The sequence below is a fragment of the Rhea pennata genome, chromosome 3 (genome assembly GCF_028389875.1).
Source record: "Rhea pennata isolate bPtePen1 chromosome 3, bPtePen1.pri, whole genome shotgun sequence".
Classification (NCBI taxonomy): domain Eukaryota; kingdom Metazoa; phylum Chordata; class Aves; order Rheiformes; family Rheidae; genus Rhea; species Rhea pennata.
Window position 1 is genome coordinate 40,186,246 of NC_084665.1, and position 22,514 is coordinate 40,208,759.

Below are 22,514 nucleotides of genomic sequence, written 5' to 3' on the forward strand. Positions count from 1 at the left end.
CTTCTTCCCCTCTTCACTGCATCTTCCTTCTTCCCTTCTCTACTTGCACAGGATCTCACTGCTTTTTTTTCCATTTTTTTCTCCTTTGGCTTCCCCTGCACTGTCTCACATCTACTCTCACTTACCCGCCAGTTCATTGATCCTGCCACAGACACAGCACTTTCTCATCTGTTTTTGTCCTCTAACTCCTCTGCTTGCTCCTGGTTTGGCCATATCTTATCTCCCGAACCACCTCCTTCTTGTTTTCTCTCTTTAATCTCTCACTGTTCTCTGGCTCTTCACCATTACAGTGAATGCATCTTGTTAAGCCGCTTTACTTTTTACAAAAAAAAAAAAAAAAAAAAAACAACAACAACAAAAAAATAATCTTCATACACTTCTCTCTCTTTTAGCTAACATGCATCTTATTTTTTCTTTGATTTGTAAACTGGCTGGAAGCTTATTTACAAGAGGCAGCTGGAGTCCTCCTCCTCCTACTCCATCTCTCGCCTGGTGCCTGCCCCTTGCTGTCAGTCAGTGTTACTTTTGCTAGGGTTTCCATTGACCTCCTTGTCATCAGCTACAGCTCTCCCTCAATGTCTTTCTTCTCTCGTCGGCCACTGTTCACAAGTCAGCTGTGTTTCTCTTCCTGAGATGTTATTCAGTGTCTTTCACAATTCTACCATTCCCTTTTCCTTCACTCACTCATTCAGCAAGTCTTTTGGAGGATCCTCTTTATCTTTCACACTAGACTTCACTAGGGGTTGCAAAAAGCCCTCTCCTTGTTAAGCCGTATCACAGGGATAATCTCAATTGCAAATATAAATCCAGCTGGGACCATAAATCCAACCTGGGAAATTCCAGATCCAGTGCTCTATTCAGATTATTCTCTTAAAGTAGGATTAATCTGACCAAAACTGAAAGGAAGCAGTGTAGGGGTCTCCATCCGAACCGTCTGTCTAGACTCCCTTTACAACCAAGTGACCGTCATCTTATTCTATAGCAGATATCTAAAACAGGTCAGATGAACAGAACCCCAGAATAGCCTCTTTTTCTCCACTACCTGCAAAGGGAGCCCCACTGACTAGCTCTGATGCAGATGTCTGCACTGCAGATATTTAAAACTGGGGAAGATGAATCCTAGACCTTTTTTCCAAATGCAGGCTGTGTCCTTATTCAGGCCACATCTAAGCCTTGCAAGGTTTGTGCTCGCTAAAATCTCTGATATGAAGCCTTTCTGTCTCTGTCCAAACATCTAAAACTGTTGTCCAAGCTGTTACCATTTTGAATTATGATTATTACAAAAAAGCTTTTTCTGTCCTTAATACATGCCACTTTGTCCTGTGTATAATCACCCTCAATGATTCTGCAAAGAATATTTCTCTAGCTGATCCTCTGATGTTGCCATGTCTATCTTTGCATTTCTCCCTAGCTCCTTGTTCACTGTCATGTCAAATGTGAGCTGCTTGCCTTCACTTTTAAGACCTTTCATAGTCCTTCCCAGCTCTGCCTGTCTCACGCATGGTCTCTCAAGCATAATCAAGTCAGTTCTGCCATCCCCTCTGCCTGCGTTATCACCCACTTTGGTACGTTTTCAAACACAGCCCTACACGCTTCCTGTTGCCCAGTATGATTGCGAGGAGCTGTCTGCACACATCTGCAAAACTGACTCATCTTCAAAATTCTCCTTTTCCTTACTGCCTGCAAAAAGGGATAGTATTAGACTTGCACTTTTCACTTCATGTTTATTTTCTACCTTTCCAATGGCTAACAGGGCAACCTTAATTTTACGTTGAATGTGCTGATTTTTAACATATGTTTTCTTACTAAAAATAAAAGTGCAGCAAAATAACCTACCCCTTAAAATCCAGAGGGGTAGGTTGGACTGCAGAGGAGGGGAGCAGGCACTTATCAGGCCAGTTTTGGAGATTGGCAGGTGTTTCCTCTCCTGGGAAAAAGGAGGTGAGGAAAGATGTGGGTGTCTGCTAGTCATCTTTGAATCACACAGATGGTTTGCTTAGACTATATTCCACAGTGTTCACTGAAAATGTTTCATATTGAAGTTTTTTATTTTCTGATTTTTATATTGAATAAAACAGTATCCTTAGAGAAACTCCGAGTGCAACAGTGAGTCCTTGCTGTTAAGGGAAACAGAATAGTACTTGCTTACAAAAAGTTATTGTTTAGAAAGATTATATTGAAATCTCAGGTGAGATTATTTAGCGTGTGTGTGTTAGTTACCTGGTTGTTTTTCTCAGTAAGTCTTTCTGAACATGATTTACTGTGTCGTGAATTTAAACATTCATCTCAAAGTTTTGCTGCCCTTGCTCCAAAATCAATTAAACACATTAGAAAGTGCTGCTGAAAGAGGTCTGGCAGACAAAGCTGACATATTGCGATTTCCACTTTTATTGTTTGTAGGGTTCTCTAGGACATACAGGTAGGAGTGTAAGAGAAAAAGTAGGTATTAAACTGCCTGAGGGATGCTTAATAGCTTTGATATTTTCTGGACAAATTGTACATTATAATGAAAATAATCTTGAATGTAATGTACAATGAATCTCCTTGTGATGGGTAATACGTGAGTTGCAGAAAACGTAGCAAGAAAGTACAAATTTTCTCCTTTTGTTTTTAAAGGTGAAACAGAAGTCCTTGTGCCTTAATTTAAACTGTAAGGTGAAAAGAAATGATGCTGCAAGCACCACTGTGAGTTCAGTAAGTTTTACCTAAATTGCGACAACAGCAAAGCACTTGAACAGAAGAAATTAGGTGGCTGTCATTTAAGTGTGTTACTGACTGTACTATGCTCTGTTGAAGCTGGGAGGGCTAATGGATTTCTCTTACTTAGGCAATAGAGCCCTTTTGGTAACTGAATAAAAGAAATACCAAACAGACTTTTGCAGAACGATTAAGTGTATCCTGGATGTTGGTGGGGATTTGAAAACATGAAAAAGAACAAAAAGCCTTGTACTTGGCTATCTAGAGAAAAAGTTGGGGTCCTGAGTGCAACTGCTCGTTGGAAAGGAGGTTGGAACTCTCTTCTGTCACCCAGTTCCTGTCCAGTACAAGAAAGTAGGACTTTGCTCATTCTTTGAACATAAGCAGTACTGCACTAAAGGTACCTCACTGTTATCAGCTTCTCATCCTGAGTGAAACAACATCTGGAACATCAAAAATCACAAACTAAGATTGAAAGAATAGTAATTTAAGTGCAAGGTGCAAAGATACATCCTTCTTCTAATGTTGCTGATGTTCTACCTCTGAGTGGCAAAAACTAAACAGCTTAGTGTCTTGCCAAGATGCTGGTGATGTTGCAAAGGAAATGGGAAGGTCATAACTTACTGTGGCAAACTGACCCAAAGAACTATCATTGTAATGGCTGCAAAGAATAGTTTTGTATAGTTAAGTGCCTCTCGTTAAGTGCCTCTGCATTCAGTGGAGAATGTGCATCATAGTCATGGTTTTCATTTGTAAAGAAATGCTTATTTATGCTGGCATATAGGTATGTTTTTAGCCTAAAAAATATATCTAATATTTAGAGCTAATTCACTTTTAAAACATATTAACAAAGAATCAAAACATTCTTAATTCCCAGTATTATTTCATTAAATGCTAGCTTCTGCTTCCTTGTTGTTCAGACTTTTGCAGTCAAGTAGAAATAATCAACTGGATAATAAATTAGAAAATCCATCAAAAATCAAGCAGTTCTGGAAATATATTTTCAACAGGTAAGTCCTCTTCCCTCAATCACAGTAGGAATCAAAGAGAGACACTGTCTCTGGTTACGGTGTTTACATCAAAAACCTGTCTAGCACTACTTTTCTGGGGTCTCTGTGCTTGTCTAGATCTGATACTTATGTTTTCTTTCTGCTTTTTTGTAGGCTATTTCTATAGCTGAAGGTATTTTATTGGCACTCAATATATTTTACTGGCAAAATACTGCTGTCATAGCCCCATTTGTACTGCTCAAGCTTGGATTTTAACACAGAACCACCGCCATCACAGGCACCTAGCACAGTGGTAAGCAGCTCAGCAGACTGACTGCAACACAGCTGCCACCACCTTCGTGCTGTCGCTAGCACTGGTGCGACTGCAGCTGTCGCAGCTGCAGCTGGGCCAGTGCAAGTCTGCAGCAGGGCCTAAAAAACAAGCCCGCAAATCGCTAGTACGAAGCCAAACGCCCGCCGTGCGGAGGACTGAGCGGCCCGTGCCGTGCAGCTGTCCTGCGACCGCTGCTGCCAAGGGGTGGCGATGCCCCCGCCGCCAGGTCGCCAGCCGGCACAGGCGGCGGAGAAAATGGTGCCCGCCTGCGGCCGACTCGTGACGCCGTCCTCCAGGGACTGCATTTCCCAGCGTGCCCCGCGCGGGGCCCGCCCACGGCGGCCGGAAGCTGATGCTGCGGGGCGGAAGCGGCGGCCGCAAGGCACGCTGGGACGCGTAGTTCGGAGGGGGCCGCGCGGCAGCCCCACCCCTGCAGACGGCCGCCGCCCCGGGCCGAGCCCCGCGAATTTGAAAATTCCCGCGGAGGCCGCAGCCGCTCTCGCGAGATCTCCGCCCCCCGCCCCGCCCCCGGCCCCGGCCCCGGCCCCGGCCCCGCGCGGCGGGTGAGCGAGCGAGGCAGGCGCCGCGCGCGGGGGGGGGGGGAGGGGAGTGAGCGGCGCGGCGCAGCGCGGCTGCGCAGGCACCGAGCGCGGCGCGGTACCGCCGGGCAGGCCCGGCCAGGCGGAGGCCGCTCTTAGCGCTGCGGGAGATGTCGCCGCCCTCACCGGCACGTACCGGCGGGAAACGGGGGGAGAGAGGAGGGGGAGGCAGGCGGGAGCGGCGCCGGGAGGAGGCGGCGGTGGCCGGTGGCGGCGCCGCCCCCTCCCCCCGCCAACAGCAGGTACCGGGCGCTCCCGCGGCGCCTAGGCCGGGAGCGGCGCCGCTGGCGCAGCGCGGGCCCGGCGGGCTCGGCCGCCGCCGCCCGACCCCTTACGTAAGTGACCGCCGGGGCCGCGGCCCCGCACGTGGCCAGGCCGCGCCGCCGCCCGGCCCGGCCCGGCCCGGCCCGGCCCCGCCGCCGCAGCCGGGGCGCAGCACATGGGAGGCGGCGGTGCGCGAGGCTCCGCGGCGGGAGGCGGCAGGCAGGGGCCCGGGGGCGTGGGAGATGGGCCGACTGTGGCCGGCAGCGTCCCCGCCTGCCCGCACCTCTCGGCGTCTCGGTCTTTCGGTGGGTTTGGGGAGGGGTTTTTTTTGCCCCCCCCCCCCCTTCTGTCTCGTTTTCCAGGAGGAGGCGGGATGTTTCGTTGTCCGCATAGAGCGGGGATCGCGGGAAGAGGACGGGGTTTAATGGGGCGAGCACAGTTTTACAGAGGTCGAGTGCGTTTTGTAGGTCTCCCCGGCCTCTGCTGAGGGTTTGGGGGACCAGCCTTTCCTCCTTCTGTGGCCAGCCCAACTTTCTCTTGCGTGTTACTGAGCGTTTCTAGGGCTCTTAATTTTTGTATGAAGCATGTATCGTGCTGCAGAGTTGCTGACTTAACAGAAGTAGCTTGATTTCTTCCTTAGTAAACCGTGACTCCCGGTCTGGAGCACAGTGTTAGTCTTTCAGGTCTATTAACTATTGTCTGATAATGTTTGGTAGAATTATGCAAAATCAGGGAAATTAATTGTCTTAGGAACACCAAATCCCATTTAGAGCATATAGTGAAGTAGAGTGGTTCAAATGATTTTTTTCTTAGACTCCATCAGTCTAGACGATTGTATCAGTCTTGGCTGGTAGCTGTCATAGGCGTATGGGCAGGCACGCAGCGCTGTATCCTGTTTTGCTGAGGACAGCTCCTCATTCACTTATTGCATCAACTCATTTTGCTGCATTTATTTGCCTTGGAATTGCTTTTCTAAAACAGTGAAATGAACCTCATTAGGCTTCTATTAATTTCAGTCTTCTACCTAGTAAGCTGTCAGATGTGATACTAGAGAAATAATAGTGACAGACCTTCGGTGGTGTTTCATTTGTGTGGTAGACAGAATGCTTAAACTAAATTGATAGGAGAAAGCAACAGAAACTGTGGACTATTGTATGTGTTGCAAATGTTTTTGTAGTTCAGCCTGACAAATTACTACTCGTGAAGTATGTTTCAGACTCCTATGCTGGGAAGGCCATGTGATGGCATACCTTGATGTTACGCTGGAGATGCCCTGTTAACTACTACCTAGAGTAGTAGACATCAGCCAGGCTGGGTTTGGTGCCAAGAAAGTTAACATCTGCATCTGCCTACCCTAGCCATACCATGTCATACAAGAAAGAGCGTTTTAGCACTGACTTGAGGAACTGCTAGCTTAGCCACATTAGGGATTGCAACTCTTGAATAAAAGCATAGTCATGTTAGAGAATAACTGTGAGAACTGGTTGGGTAGACTTGGCTCTAGTGTCAAATTCTGTTTGATTTTTGTTTTTGTTCTTGTGTTTAAAAAAAGATCAAGTCTGTGGTCTGCGTCAAATACAGGTTCTTAGCTGTTGATGGCTGGGTGGTTGATGGATGGGAGCTGAAATTCTTTTTCTTTCTCATTTTCTGCTGTTCATTTTCGCTTCTCTGAGAGTTTATGGAACATCCAAACATTCTGCAAGGCAATCTGTTGGCTGCATTTTAGTGAAATAAGCCTGATTCTTGCATTCTGATGCAGATCATTTCTGTTATGCTATTGGCTTTTTTTTTTCTTCTTTGGACTAAAATTTATGGTTTGGATTAAAGGGGTTTTGCTAAAACATCGTTTTTTCTCTCTCTCTGCAGAAGTGGGGAAAAATAATCAAGTACTACTCACTAAATCACCTGCTTATTTTAGTCTTTCTGCTGGAGTAAAACATGGCAAAATTTTAATTCACTGAACCTGACTACTAAAGTGCAGGAGGTGTCTTAAATTCTACTGCTCCTTCTGTAGTTGTGAGTTACTTCCTATTTTTCTGAAGAAAATGTCATGGAACCAGTCATTACCAGTAATTCAAATAATTCCATACTTATCATCTATACCTGTTATCTAACAAAATAAGCTGTTTTTTTTTAAATACTGTTTTTCTTTCACTTCTTTTATTTGGTTGCTTTCCACTTACTTCCTTTGAAAACGTGACCTGAATAAGCATGATTCTGTGTCCAAATCCATTCTCAGGTCACCAACTAACTCTTCCGTGCAATTACTTTAGCTTGCACATCTGACTGAATGAAAGAATGATGGCTGTCAACTGCAGCCTTTCTCAGTGACATTCTCATCGTGATAGTGAGCCTCTACATGAAAGAGGGAGTTAAAAAACAAACCATTTATGTCTTGATATACATTATATATTAAAAAATCCTTGATCTGTATTTTTTAAAAGGAAAGTGTTTCTAGCTGTCTTTGCAAACTGTGTGTAGTTTCACAGGCATGTGAGCCAGTGTAACAGTTTACTGCTACAAAATAGAGATGGCTTAATTCCCTCTGTTCCACCTGCACTGTTGTGCCTGCTTTCTTCTGCGAACATCAGACCTCTCTGGGAACCGGTTTAACTCTCTAATCTGACAGAAACCATTTGCTTGTCTAGGTTAATTTCCTTCCTATTTAGAGAGTTAACTTGGCTCATAAAGTGGTCTGCATAGTGATCGGATCAATGCAAGGTAAGCTACAGGAATGCAGTGCTTGGACAAAGGAGCAGATGGAGAAATGGGAGGTGGTAGCAAGGCCCCTAGGCCTCTCTTTTGGTGGCAGTGAACTTACCATGCTTTATGAAATCATACCTTCAGCTGCATGTAACTGGCCCTATTTTTGTTTTTTTTTCTTCAGTAATCCAAAAAGGTTTTGTCTTTGAAGCTGATTTTCATGTATTTGTATCAGTCAAAATTTATTCCCACAACTCTTGCCTTGTCTATATACAGTTTTGCTAGAACATACAATTTCTAGAATGTTTTTCCTAGAGTCTGTTGATCCAAAATAACCATCATCAGACTTGGACTTGTTTCTTCAGAAATAGTTTGTGATGTTTGTAAGTCATAAGTACCTTGGATGAAGAAGGAATGGTAGTTTTGGCAACTTGCACACAGATCACTTTGGTACAGGAATACCACTGAAAGGTTCTGTTCCAGTTTACTCATGAACGTGGAGTAAGCCTGCAGCATTTCACACCTCTCTGATTTTTAACAGACAGAAATATGAATATGATTATCGTCATTATTTTCAAAGAAAGCAGAAATGCAGTTAGTGATGGATATATCATCTGAAATGAGAGGCTTCATGCTTTTAACCCATTTCAGGATGGGGTCACAGGATTTTTCTGAGCAAGTGTTTTTCCTTTTTTTGGTTTCCCAGTAGTCTTTTGTTTAACTTAGTAGAATGATGCAAGTAAAACATCCTAATAACTAGATCAATAAATACTGTTCATAATTTGTTATGGAGTTTATATGTCCTTGTTCCGTATTGTCAAGCCAGACGTCTAGAAGAAGCATGCAAAATGCCTGTTAGCTTACTAGAGAAAAGCTGGACATGGCTGATGCTCTGGTGCACTTTCTTGCACTTTGATATACTTACGTTTCAGTTAACGTAACTGCAGTATGTTTAAATTTAGAGTTACAGGAATGGTCCTGGTGTTGGAGTGTTGCCTACTTCATGGTTCTGCCTAGCACAATGCGCTGAATACTAGAACCCGTGACACATTTGATCCGTAACTTAGACAGGACTAGACTATGTCAAGGTGGGAGCTCTCCACCAGAGAACTGTTTCTGGTTTGCTGTGTTGTTTTTTTTTTTTTTTTTTTATCCCAAATCTCCTCACAACAGTATCTTAAAATTTAATTTCTGGTTTGGCTGCACAAAGATCAGACTTCTCCTTGCAAGTGTGCACTTGCCCTGTCCAGGTAGGCAGTAGCAAAGGAAGGATGACTCTGGAACTGTATTTGAAATCTCACTGAGAGTGTGCACTTAAGAAGCATACTTGAACATCCTTGATAGCAAACCTACCCCACTGAAAGCTTCTTGTTGGCTCTTTTTCTTAAATCCATCTTGCTGCTACTGTAAAATAGCGTATTAGTAATCCTGAAGTACTTTTTTTCATCACATACACTTGGATTTTAGATGCCTCAGCACTTATTTACAAAAAAAAAAGCTTTATTTTTTTCGCTATGACCATATGTTCTTTTCTGAATTTCACATTATTTTCTACACTCTACTTCTTTATTAAATGTTGTCAAAAATCAGTGTTTCCCTTAAAGGAGCATTGATGAATAGAAAATTTAAAAATTGGCTATTTTGTTGTTCATTTGAAGAAACAGTAAAAAAATATTCTGGAAAGCTTTTCTGTTCTTTGATTGTAAGCACAAGAATGCCATCGAATTGGCTCTGATCTGGTTCACTGCTTGCTGCTGCATCATCTCACTTCTGTGTTTTATGTTTTATGTTCTTTTTCAGCTTTTGTCATTGCTAATTCCTGCTGGAATTAGCAGGGGAAAAAAAAGTGATCTCTCTTAGAGCAGGCAACTTATTTTCCAGAAGATTGTCAGTTAGACCGTAAAGTGATTGCCAGATACAACATAAACAATGAAGAGGTGTTTGTTTGGCATAGTCAGAATCTTAGAAATCAGTTAAGATTCTGGAGATGACATCTCTGATGGACACTGGGACTTTGAACAGCAATCGCATGTTTCAGATTCTTTTCTTTTCCATTTATCTCCTTATCTTGCCTGTCCCATAAAAACAGTAGCGGTTGGCAGAAAGAAAATAAGAAAGGCATAAGAACACATTAAGTTGTATTAAATGAGAAATATTTTGGGTGAGTTTTCTTAATTTTGAGTTTTTTTCTAGTCAGGATGTTTTTCTGTTTTGTGTTTTTTTTTTTTTTTTTGTTTGTTTTTTTTTGGGGGGGGTTGTTTGATTGCTGCTGCTAATGGCATAGTCTACTTTTGGTATTTATTTTATCTCCTGCTCCCATCTGTTCCATTTCTCTCCTTCTGCATGTGCTCTGCTGAGTGGTCCTTTTTGTTTGTCACTCAGTATATCCCTATTGCTTTATCCTGCACTTATCTTGAATATGAATTTTCTGCTTGGTTGCCTCCTTTTTCTGCTCTTTCAGATATATTACCTGGCTATCTTGTTTTTTCTCCTCTGGAATTTTTCCTCCTGTGAAATATAGGAGGAATGTAGGAATGACCACTCCTCTTTTCTCATTCCACATCACAGTGGTGCTAAAGGCACCTATCGAAACAGCAGGCTGCTAAAGGCATTTACAGTGTGCTATTCACCAAATATTTCTGTTAGTATTTGGCATTATGGCTTATTCATAAAACATAATTATTAAATCATTACAACTGTGCTAGGTCAGACTGCTGGTAAAAATGTGGAGCTTTTTACTCCCTAGTCATCATGTGTACAAATGTTCATCTCATTATTATTTCAAAATGATGACAGTTACCAAAAGGAAAACCCAGCCTAACTATTGCAAATAATTTGTTGTCTCATTTGGAACTTCATCTGTGGTGATTGCGAATGCTGGCAGAGGAAACAATAGATCCAGAGTGGTCTGGCTGGCTGACGCTAGCAGTGTCCTGCCCTGCAACCGGCAGCAGTTTTTTCGAAATGTTGGCTTGTTCTTAGTGTGAGAACCTGAATTACACTTCCTTTGTTTCACACGTTAGTTGTTTTGATGCTGGCAGAAGATAGTGAAACTTTAACCTATTTTCAGATAGAGTTCTTATGACTTGGAAGTATAGTGAATTCCAGTGCTCAGCTTGTAGCATGATCTTTCTCAACAAAAGAAGAACAATTTATATAAATTACACTATATAAATGATTAAATTATTTATAAGCAGTTGTTTTCCTTTTAATGACTGTTTTATTGCTAGAGCCTAGTGTTCAGAACCGGTAGTAACTTTGTAAATTGTAGGGAAACCATATTGTTAGTGCATGTTGGAAGAAACAATCATAAAACTTTATATGCACGGAAGTGTATATGTTGCATTCAGTGCTATATAAGTTTACATGTACATTTAAATGGCCTCTGTACCACTTTGTAGCATAGTATAAGAGTTTGATGGCTGGATCAGATCAACACCTAGAAATAGTGAACTGCTTATACTTATGTCTTCCTTTTGAGATTTCATGAAGGAAGCCATGCCATTTTAACAAGATAATTAAATATATCTTGTCTTCCAGAGGCTTTTATAATAAGTCACAGAACTTGCAAAACTTTTATGTGAAGTAGTGTATATTTCCATGCGTATGGATTATCTCTTAGTCACCTATTTATCTCCAATTTTGTACATCAAGCTTTAAAGTTTTCCCACAAAAGCTCTGTCTTGACACACTGAAATGTGAACTCTGTGGCGCTCCTGTAGATGTGTAAAGACTTTTTTTAAAGGACTTTAAATTTTGCAGAGATGTGATAAGGAAAGTCAGGTAGAAGGAAGGGAATGAGATAAGAGGATTTACGTATAAAAAGAATAATGTTTTATAATGTTGCATGATTACATGTGCATTACAAGTGTATGGAAAAATACTTTCTAATTGATAAACTGTAAAAATCTATATTGCTTGTAGTGTAAAAAGTGGCAGTGTGTTTTCTGGAAAAAATCAAAATGAAGATAGTTATACACTTAGTATCTCTTCATTCCTCTGGATAAGCAAAAAGTGAACAAGATACAAATGATTAGTAATGCATGAAATTTGCTAGAAGATAATTGACAAAAATATAAGTATAAATTGGAGGGAAAGGACAAATAAAAACTTACTGAAAAGCCTTTTAAATAAGACTTTTCAAGATTCTGTTTTACTAGCCAGCATGAGTAGACTTCAGCTCAGTGTGTTTTTTTTTTTTTTTTCCACTTACCTGTCAATACCTGTGCATCACTTACCACAGTAAGTGGTAAGAGATCTCTCAAGCGTCAGAAAAGCAAACGGTCCTCCCTTTGCTCTGTTGTGAGGTTAAGAAATAACCTGAATGCTCTTGCCCAAGTTCACCATAGTTGCTGCAAGAATGGGAACTCATATTTGACAGATAATGTAAATAAAGAACATGTTTTAGTTGTTAGTATCTCAAATTGTACAGGAAACTCAAATAAGGGGTGTAGGACTGAAATGGGTGAAGGGATTCAAATATTTTGAAACACGTTTTAGAAAATCCTTTTATTAATAAGGTTCCGTCTTTATTTCTTCACTTCCTCCTCCTTTTCTTTCATCCTTTCTCTACCAGCAAAAGAGGAATGCTCTTTCTTCACGCGTAGAGAAGATAGAAATTCAGTTATTTATCCTGCTACTAATCAAAAGATTGAGCCTCTGAAAACATAAGCTATTTTCTGTTGTCAGAATTATATGTTGATGGATGCATATTTGGGGTAAGATGTATGGAGAAACATCTAAATGCCATTGATTACAAAGAAAAGGAGCTACAGGTGATGTATGGGAAATTGTGCACTGAATATTGATTAAACTCCTATAAATCTCAAAAATCTTTATGGCTAGAATGAATTTATTTTTTTCACTGTTTGTTTATTTACAGTGAAGAATGCGAGACCTAACAGCTCAGGTAACGAGCAGTCTCCTGCAGTTTCCAGAGGTGACTATTCAGGCACTTGGGGAAGATGAGATAATCCTAGATTCTGTACTTCGTGGGAAGTTTTCTGGAGGTGAGCCTTTTCCTTTAAATTTTGATCTTGGTCTTGACATGAAGACATTCTTGCCTGGAGATTACCTAAAGCTGGTAAGTATTACCAGCTCTATCAGGTTGGTGCTGTTGAGAAGCACCAGATTTAGAGAGAATTAAAAGGATGTTTTAACTATTAAAAATGCTATTGTTAAAACATTAACATAATTAAACTTTGAAACTACAGCAGTCTACAGTAAAGACTAAACCACTCTTGTGCTATTAAAAGCACTTACTTTAAACCATGCTGAATCAGTGAAGCCTTTTCAAATTTTAATTAACTAAAAGACATTTTTTCAAAAGATAATAGTGTTGTCTTGGACCATATTAGCACCAGCTCAAGCCTTGTGATCATCATGATGTCATATGCAGAAATACTTTAGTTCTTGTGCAGTATTACAGAGGAGCTTTACTTTCTTTTCCAACCTGAGTAAGAACAGAAGGGAGAGTATAAAACTGTTAAACACTGCAGCCATAATTCCAAAGTGTTTAACAGGATGCAGATGAGTATCCAGTGAGAGTTTCTGAAGTAGCTGAGTGGATTAGATTCTTGACTTGCCAAATGATCTGAAAAGAGCTGGATGTGCAGCTGGATTTCTGGGCATCTGTTAAGACCAGGTGGAATCTGCCTGGTCTTAAATGCAGTAATACAGTTAATATTTTCTTTGAACTTAATGTAGATCCGTGAAATAAAATAATTTTTAAATTCTTTATGGAGTCAGTATATGTAAATGTTTTAATTTACTAATGCAGTGCCCGTTTTAAGCTCATTTCACCCAATTCCCTACCCAAAGTAGACATATGCCCAATAAAATTAGTAAACCAGAACTGATTTGTTATTCATTATATTTGAAAAATACTTCTTAAGATTTTATTCCTGTACATGTTTGGATCTTTTTAATAAAACAAACCAAATATGGTGTGGAGATTATGGCTTAGTACATTGCAAACTTTATTCCAAACAATCAAAACCCTTTCTCAGTGCAAGGAAGACGAGTACAAATACAAAGTAATGAGGTTGTTAATTGTAAGGTCTATTGACTGAGGATTTCAATGGGTGGTTTTAAATAATTGATGAGAATTAGGTAAGTCAGCCTTCCTCTGCTGGGTTGTGAGTATTTTTATTGCAGAAAAGGGATAATGTCTTTTCTACTTGAAATATGCTTCAACCAGCTTTCTTCTTTTTCTTCTAGGGAGAAATGGCCTAGCGTGGTTGGCATGTGGTCCTCAACTTGAAGTAGTGAACTCTGTGACAGGAGAGCGGCTCTCTGCATATCGTTTCAGTGGAGTAAATGAGCAGCCTCCCACTGTTCTGGTGGTAAAGGAGTTTTCCTGGCAGAAGAGAACTGGATTACTAGTTGGGTTGGAAGAAGCAGAAGGAAGCGTTCTCTGTCTGTATGACCTTGGAATATCAAGAGTGGTTAAAGCAGTTGTTCTTCCAGGAAGGGTATGTGCTTCTTAATCTGAGAAATGAAGCTTTTATCTTGTTATGCCATGTAATCCCATTTCAAGAAAAGTTTCAGAGCATTGTTTTATAGGAAGGATTTATTTGGTAAGAGAGGATTTTTTTTCTGTCTATACTGCATTAACGTACTGTCACTTCACAGGATCCAGTCAAGAAGGTCTTGATGTAAGTATCTTCAATTTAATGTCTCAAATTATTTTTTTGAGACATATTCATAGTAAAACAAGTTTTCTGGTTTTACTGGAGACTATGTGGTTTCCTAATACTCTAATTCCATTAAAAATACATTGAAAAATAGCTTTGTTTGTTCTCTATGTTGAGAATGAAAAAGAAAAAAAAATTGCTTTGTAGTGTCTGTAATACACGTTTCCTAGATGGTTAGTTTCTGTCAAAAAAGTCTTTAAAATATTTTAAATTTCCACAATTGTTGTGTTGTAAAAGACTTAAAACATACATTCTCTTGACTCAAACTAGCAAATAGATGACTCTGGAACAGAATGTATTTTTGTGTTGGTTTAGGATACAGAAAAGAGCATTTAGCAAGTGAGTTATCTGACAGATTGTTGAGAGACTGGCTTGCAATCCAAATTGAAGCTTCTTTAAAGTAATTTTAGGGTTTGTGATTAGAATCTAAGATTAGAGTCTATTAAGCCAAAAAGGAATCATCTTTGATATGGGACATTTTAAAAATCTCACAAATAGGTTATCTGTTTGATATTTTTTACTGAGTCGATGGCTTTTATTAGTTCTGTCTTAAACTTTAGCTTCCCTATTTGAATGTTTTTCTACGTCTGCATCTCCGTTACAGTGGTTCCAGGTCCTCTCTTCCCTAGTTGTCTATTTGAATTTGTGCTCATTGAATATTCTTTTTGTATAGGCAAGGTACACTGATGTAATACTATTTTCTCTACTTTTTCTAACATATAAACTCAAATAATGTAGTACCACTTAGTCTCATTGTCTGCATTCTTTTTTGAAAAAGAGTATGGTTATGAGTATCAATTGTGTTAGAGAGTTCTTCTATAGCACAAAAAGTAATTCAGGCGAAAATGTGAGGGGAGGAAAAACTGGCTGTTCTGTGATAAATAGCACAAATTACGGAGTAAAGCCATATCTGAATTTTTACTGTTCTGCCCTGAATGCTCTTGAATTACAAGCATATTTGGTTTGTTGCTTTCATTTTGGTTCCTATTTTTTTTTACTATTATATTAGTTAGATTAGCGTGGACATGGGTGTTGCTAATTGGAGTATAAGTTTGGAGTTGTGAATTGGAGTAAGGATAAACAAAAACAAGTAGGTGAAACTTAAGCTTGCCCACTCTCCATTTCTTTTGAATTTAATTATTCTGTAGCTCGTATTTGCATGTTATATAATGTATGACTTGGTGTTTTAATTCTACCTAAATGTTTCTGTGATTTTTCACACTGATTAATTTTAAAAGTAAAATGTGGATCTATTCTTAGCTTCATTTTCTGCAGTTTGTGTCGTTTATTTTTGAAGACTTTAATGAGCACTTTAATTTATGGGCTATATTCCCTACAGGTATATCTTCTGGAGTCAGTTAAGCTGTACAGGTTAACAATAACTTAGAGTAACTCTGGCTGAAGGTGCCAAACCATTAATATATTAACACAGGGTAGTTATTGTGAAAATGTGACTACATTTTAGTTGTAAGAGTAGGCAGTAAGTCAATCAGAATGTCAATGAATGAGTTCAAAAAAAAAGCCAACAAACCTGGATTTTTTTTTTTTTAATGGAACATCCCTGATTGCTATGGAATGCTCATGCAAAATGAAGTGGAAATTTGAGTATGTTACTGCAATATTACTTGCAATAAATTCTAGTAAAAGCAACTCTAAATTGGAAACATTAGTTATATTAAACTGCTTTATAATGTTCCCACTTTTCAAAACTATTGAAAAGTATTTTCACTTTTTTTCCTGATTTATAATGAGGAGGCTGAAAGATAGCATTCAGATTCAGTGAGCTGAGAAAAGTTTTCTTTGTTTGTTCCCAGAATGAGTTGGCAATGGTGTAGGAGAATATGAAAAGCAAATGCATAACACAGTGGAAAAATATGCTGTTTCAGGAGCTTCTACATTGAAAATTGAAGTGTTAAAACCAAGAAACACTTTTAGAAAATTATATTTGCAAAAGCCAAAAAGATTAATTTGGAACCAGTTGAACAATGGAAAAAATCTGTCCAAAGAAAAAGAAATTAGAAGCAACACTTATAGATTGGATGATTTTGCAATGCAAGGCGTGCTGTATATCTCTTCTCCTAATAAGTCATCAAGACTTGGAGCAGCAAGAATTTGGATAATCAGAAAGTTTTTGATAATCCTTTGAGTAGCAGGATAGATGAGAAATTTGATTTGTAGGAAATCTGAAACAAAATGAAGTAATCTAGGTTAGTATAGACATGTCCGAGATCATTACTGTGAGCAAGATGAAGGGTAAATTGAGAACTGTGGGGCTTAGGGATTTGGTTATTTTTTTTCCCACCTCTGAAAAAAACAAATGCAGGAAGAGACTACCTTGTGATGCTCACCTCTTTTGATGTAAATTTTTCTGCTAGTTGCGTTGTGTTACAGTGCTTTACTTTCATATGAAGATGAAATGATAGCCCGTGTTCTTCCTTCGTATGGCTTTAGTGCAGGAGTCTTTGGTTTTATCTCTGCTGCTCTGCTGTCAGCATTGTCCTGGGATGTTGTAGATGCTGAAATGTTTTGCTTTAGTGTAAAATAGTTCAAAATAGTTGCATGCAGACTATTTTGAACATTGAGGAGTAGAATGCACTTCTTATTTGGTTAGTTAACTTTTTATCTAACAAGCTGCCATTCTTTTGTTGTTGTTTTAGGCTGGCTCTTTTTTTTTACCTTTTTTTAATTAATGTATGCAAAAGAACTGATGTGTGTTCAATATTTTTTTTTTAACTTAATCTGGTAGTTATTTTAATCTCTGTAGGGGACAGTATCAAGCTTAATAAGCCAGTATCCGTCTTCAACACTTGCTGGAAATATTTCATTTCTGTAGAAATGGTATGTCTGCCAGGCAACTGCATTAGTGCCTTTTCTGACTTAAAGCCATGATTTGACCTAATACAAGTTTGGCAAAGAAGGCATGAACTATCATGGCACTGATGGGCTGTGAGCAAAAGGAGAACTACATTAAGTTGCAAGTCTCTTATTATATGTAAAAAAAACTTCATGATATCTTAATTTTAAAGTTGTATTAGTATTAATTGTTTTTCTTAAGTAGGAAACTAAATTGCTAATCTGCAACAATAGAGCACTCTATGTTGAAATTAATTCAATTAAATAACTAAGAAATCCTAGTAAATTTGAGATGGTAATTTTTGTACAGGGATTTGATTTTCTTAAAGTAATTGGAGATAGTACTTTTCTTTCAAATCTTATGATTCTGCATTTATTTTCTTGTTTCTGATGTGCTAATTCTGGCTTAACTGTTGAAAAATTTCTGTTTAGCTTGTCAAACAGCTCAGGTATTAACTTACAATTTTCCTGTAGGTAACTGCTATAGAACCCATAATTAATCATGGAGGAGCGAGTGTGAGCACACAACATCTTCACCAGAGTCTGCGATGGCTCTTTGGTGTGGCAGCAGTGGTTACAGATGTTGGACATATACTTCTGGTTGACCTTTGTTTGGATGATTTATCTTGCAGTCAGAATGAAATAGAAGCATCAGGTGAGTTTACAGTTTTTAAACTCAAAACTCATTTTGAAAGTAAGATAACTCGAGTCTTCTAAATAAAGAGTATGTATCTCATTTTGAATATGATAGCATGCAGACATTTAGGACTGCTCATAACAGGTGATGATTTGACATCATAGAGCCCAAGTTGATTAAAGATGGAAGTGATTTAATACTGCTTATAAATTTATGCCCTCCTCCCTCCAAGATCCTTAAGCCATTATGATTCTTGTCAGTGAAGTTTAGGAATTTTATTATCCGAATCATTGCACCTGCCCATTAGGAAGATGTGTCAACCAGAGGCACCCTATTTCTTGGGAATGTTGTTCTGCTTCTGTTAAATGACTTGTGACAAATTGTAGGAATACTTTAAGAAGAGATTTCATTCATCCAAACGCATGATTTTTAAGTTGGAATTTTAAGTTTTGTATTCAGGTTGCAGCCACTGTTCTGCTATTACAGCAGCAGTTCCATGAGTTGATACCACTTCAAATGACTTTGTCATGAAGCCCAATGTCCAAGAAGAATCTGTCCATTATAGTTACACTCATACCTAGTTTAAAAATATGGGGCAGAATATCAATCCAGTCAGAGAGTGCCTATGTTCTTTGAATAAATAGGAAATGAAAATAAAAAATGGAAATCTTGAATAAGAGCATATTTTGCTGGGATAGTGGAATTTAGATCATGCATAGAGTCATTTTGAAGTGTTCAAAATGCATCCTAAATAGAATAACACATTGTTTTATTGCATGATTTTGTGTGTGTAGACCTAGAAGTTATCACCGGAATTCCTGCTGAAATTCCGCAAAGAAGAGAAGCTGTGACCAGAGAGGGGCGACATCTCTGTTTTCAATTACAAAATCCTTCAGGAACAGCAATATCAACCTTATGCTACATAAGCAGAAGCAATCAGCTGGTTGTGGGTTTCTCAGATGGTTATCTGTCACTATGGAATATGAAAACTTTGAAGAAAGAGTAAGTAGACCTTTACGTCTGCTCATGCCTGATAGTGCAGGGATTTCAATTTTTGTGTAAGAAAATATGTTAAAATAAGGATAACTTTTTTTTTTTCAAGGATTGAAATTCTTGAGTTTAATCTTGAAATACTTAGAAATCCTCTTCTGAAATAACTATTCAGTGACACTTGCATAAAGTGGACCTTCTTCTCAATGAACCAGGGTTGTTTTCCTTATTTATTGTGCCAGTGAATTGAGGAGTATTGGTAAACATACTGCTTCTAGTTATGTTAAACACGATGTGACAAAACTGTTAGAAGGAACTGTCTCATTTCCTTATATCTACAGTGTTCAGTGAAATGAGGAAACATATATTTAGAATAAACATTTTTTAAAATTATTTTTCAATACCACTTACTCCAATTAGGACATAACTTGCAAAGCTTCAATACATTAGTAATGTAATTTTGCTGATAATATTCTTAAAAGTGTCCAGGATGGAAATAGTGAGACATGAAAATACATAGTTGATAGGGGCCTGAGAAGGTATTTTTCCCTACATTTCAGCCTTGACTGAAATAGGAGATTGACCAGTTATAAGGCAAGGGTGTTCATCCTGTCGCTTTGTTCTCATCAAACCTAAATGAAAGTTTGCTTAGAACATTTGGAGATTAGCATAGGGACATGTAAATTTATGGGCAATAGAAAGATTAGGGGATGATTTCAAACCTGCCAAAGAACAATCTCACTTGAGATTTATGACCAAGGTCAGCTAGAGATTCACTAAGCAAATCTGCAGTGACTCACCAGAAATTATTAGGTGCGTAAATAGATGATGGAGGAATAAGTAGGTGGCAGGAATAGAAAGAAGATTATGAAGTTACAAATAAAGTTCAGAAGTCTAGAAAAAAAAATGCTTTTCTACGTAGTCCAAGTGAAGAAACAAGAAACTGTTTGTTAGATACTGTTCTGGGTTTGTTCAGAAGAAATTTGACGTTTTAAATTCTGTATTTAAGTAAGCTATGGCAGCAGGAGCAATCTTTTGCTTGGCAATTGGGATATTCATTTAGAAGAGGTTGGTGTGAGTCACTTCTGGCAGAGGAGGATGTAAACCCATTTTTTTTAGTATTTCATGGACAATAAATTCCTTATACCTCAACTGTTCCGTAAAAAGTAGTCACTTCCTTGTCTTGCTCCTTTGGGGTTTAAAATGGAAGTGTAACCTTCTGTCCTTTGAAGATGTGCATATAGTTGCTCTTCTCTCAGAGGATTCTTTATGCATTCACTTCTACTCCTTCTGGATTAAGATGCTAAGTAAATTATTCTGGATTAAATAAGATCAACCTGAATATGCATTGTTTTACATTTGTTTGGGCTTACATTTGCTTCTTACCACCCATTTCCTGAATTGTAAAAAATCTTTTATGATTAATGCTTTCTAAGTTCTCAAGTCAGGCATTTTCTAAAGAAGAAAAGCTGTGGCTTTTGCATACCTAGCATGATGCGAATAATCAGGGTGTGTAGGCTCACCTCTCCCCCTCTCTCCCCCCTTTTTTTAGGTACCACTTTCAACTTGAAGGAGGAAGGATTCCTGTCTATACTGTTACTTTCCAGGAACCTGAAAATGATCCTCGCAATTGTTGTTACTTGTGGGCTGTCCAGTCTACACAAGAAAGGTGACTAAAAGCTCTCTGTAACCAGTTGTTTAGTACACAATCTTCAATCCGTTCCTTTTGCCCTATTCTGTTAATTAGGAAATTGATTATATAATAACATTTTTCACTAATTAAAGTGTTTGTTGATGAAATCTAAAGATGACTGTAATGTCATGTTTACTCTTTTTGAGCCTGTGCAGTTTTTTTATTTCCTTCTTGGGCAAGCTTAAAAATTGTAAATATAGGACTGAACTCCATTTTAATTTTAGAACTACCACTAACAGATTCCTAAAAATGAGTAGTAATACTTCTAAGGGTACTGTTCTGCAAAATATATTTGCTTTTTAGAGCTGGTAACAATTATAGAGCTGGTAGAGTTTTGCTGAAGATTTAGCCATGTAGGGGACTCTCTAATACAGCAGGGGTTATGCTTACCATACAGCTTTTGCAGGACTTAGCAGATGTGAAGAAGGACCTTCCAGTTACAATAATAATGGCCTCAAGAATATTTTTCTAGAATAATTTTTTTTCTGTTTTATTTGTAGTTTAAAAGTTCTAAGAAGTCAGTCTCTAAGGAAACATTTATCATCATAGTTGTATTGTAGTCCCTTTTTATTGAGTTTAGGATTTAACAAGGTGCACAGTGTTGTTATATCTGAGCACTAGTGAATCTTTCTGTCTGTTTTATATACTTCCTCTTAGTTTGAACTGTGACTTTGAGATTTTGTATCTTGCATTTGTTCCAATTGCCATTGTAGAGTTATGTGCTTATATTTTCAGTGAGTTCACTAGAAACCTGGTTTTCATGCAGTTCCTGGTTTATTCAGAGTTTCTGAAAGAAGGCAAAGCAATAGTGGCTATATTTTTGTGCTTACATTCTGAAATTATTTTCATTATTTCTTGGTGATTGCTTCATAACTTGCTTGATACTTCCATGATGGCGTTTGATAGCATCAAGATACCATTAAACATACAGTTTAGGCTGTGCCAGTCTAGCAGCCTGCTGCCACCAAAGGAAAGAGGTCACAGTATTGCTGATTAACATGTGCCAACTTTGCAGTCTTTGGATTCTCTCTGACTCAATTCAGATTATCTTGCAGAAAACTGTGTCTGAACAGAAAAATCGATGGTTTCTTTCTGGGCTAATAAATCAAATCAGTATGTAGAAGAGTCTGATGTATGCAAGAGAGAAACTGGAATATTGTTTTTATGCCAAGGGAAAAGGAACAAGATCTCTCTATTCCAGTGTGAGCAAGCTATTTAATTCAGCTACAATCTTAGGTTTGAATTTAATACAGATTGGATCAAGAGCTGTGAAGAACTATTGCCAACAAGTTTTAGTCAGTGCAACACATTAAAGCTTTTAGATTATATGGCTAGCATTTGTCCTTGGAGCGTTTGTCAATGTCAACATTATCTCCTGTATGTTTTAGATCTTAATGTGACCAATTGTCGTGGTTTGAGAAATATTTTTTTTTTCCAGCAAGAATATGCTATTAAGGAAAATTTCACTCTAGACCTAATAAAATAGTAATTTTGCAGAGGAGTATAAAACAATTTTGTAATCAAATTTCATTATTTATACTATTTCAGTGAAGGTGATGTTGTGAGTTTACATCTGTTGCAGTTAGCATTTGGAGACAGAAAACGCTTGGCATCAGGACAAGTGATGTATGAGGTAAGATGTTCATTTATGTGAAAATATAATTTTCATTAAGTGATTATCAGTTAAAAATCGGCAGGAATAATATTTACCATCAGAATTATCATCAGAGCTGGGCCTGTTTAGCCTGGAGAAGAGAAGACTTTAGAAGAGATCTTACCAATGCCTATAAATACCTTAAGGGAGAATGCCAAGAGTATGGGGCTGGACTCTTCAGTGGTGCAAAGCAACAGGACAAGAGGCAACAGGCACAAACTGAAACCCAGGAAGTTTCACCTGGATATGAGGAAAAACTTCTTTCCTGTGAGAGTGGCAGAGCCCTGGCAGAGGTTGCCTAGGGAGGTTGTGGAGTCTCCTTCTCCGGAGATGTTTGAAACCCACCTGGACACAATCATGTGCAATGTGCTCTGAGGTGACCCTGCTTGAGCAGGAGGGTTGGATT

The 22,514-nt window shown here is 38.8% G+C and overlaps 1 protein-coding gene across 2 annotated transcripts in view; it reads left to right on the top strand.

Annotated features, from left to right (window-relative positions):
• Positions 1–4,506: 4,506 nt before the first annotated feature.
• AHCTF1 (AT-hook containing transcription factor 1) overlaps positions 4,507–22,514 on the top strand; it is a 55,655-nt gene continuing 37,647 nt past the window's right edge. The window contains exons 1-7 of one of the 2 annotated variants that reach the window (XM_062572107.1): positions 4,507–4,583; positions 12,469–12,595; positions 13,806–14,059; positions 17,609–17,789; positions 18,566–18,773; positions 20,314–20,430; positions 22,003–22,087. In XM_062572107.1, coding sequence (XP_062428091.1) covers positions 12,475–12,595; positions 13,806–14,059; positions 17,609–17,789; positions 18,566–18,773; positions 20,314–20,430; positions 22,003–22,087 — 966 coding nt within the window. In that variant the 5' untranslated portion in view covers positions 4,507–4,583; positions 12,469–12,474. Of the gene's footprint in view, positions 4,584–4,658; positions 4,748–12,468; positions 12,596–13,805; positions 14,060–17,608; positions 17,790–18,565; positions 18,774–20,313; positions 20,431–22,002; positions 22,088–22,514 lie in introns of those variants that run through there. The other variant, XM_062572106.1, reaches the window with a different exon arrangement.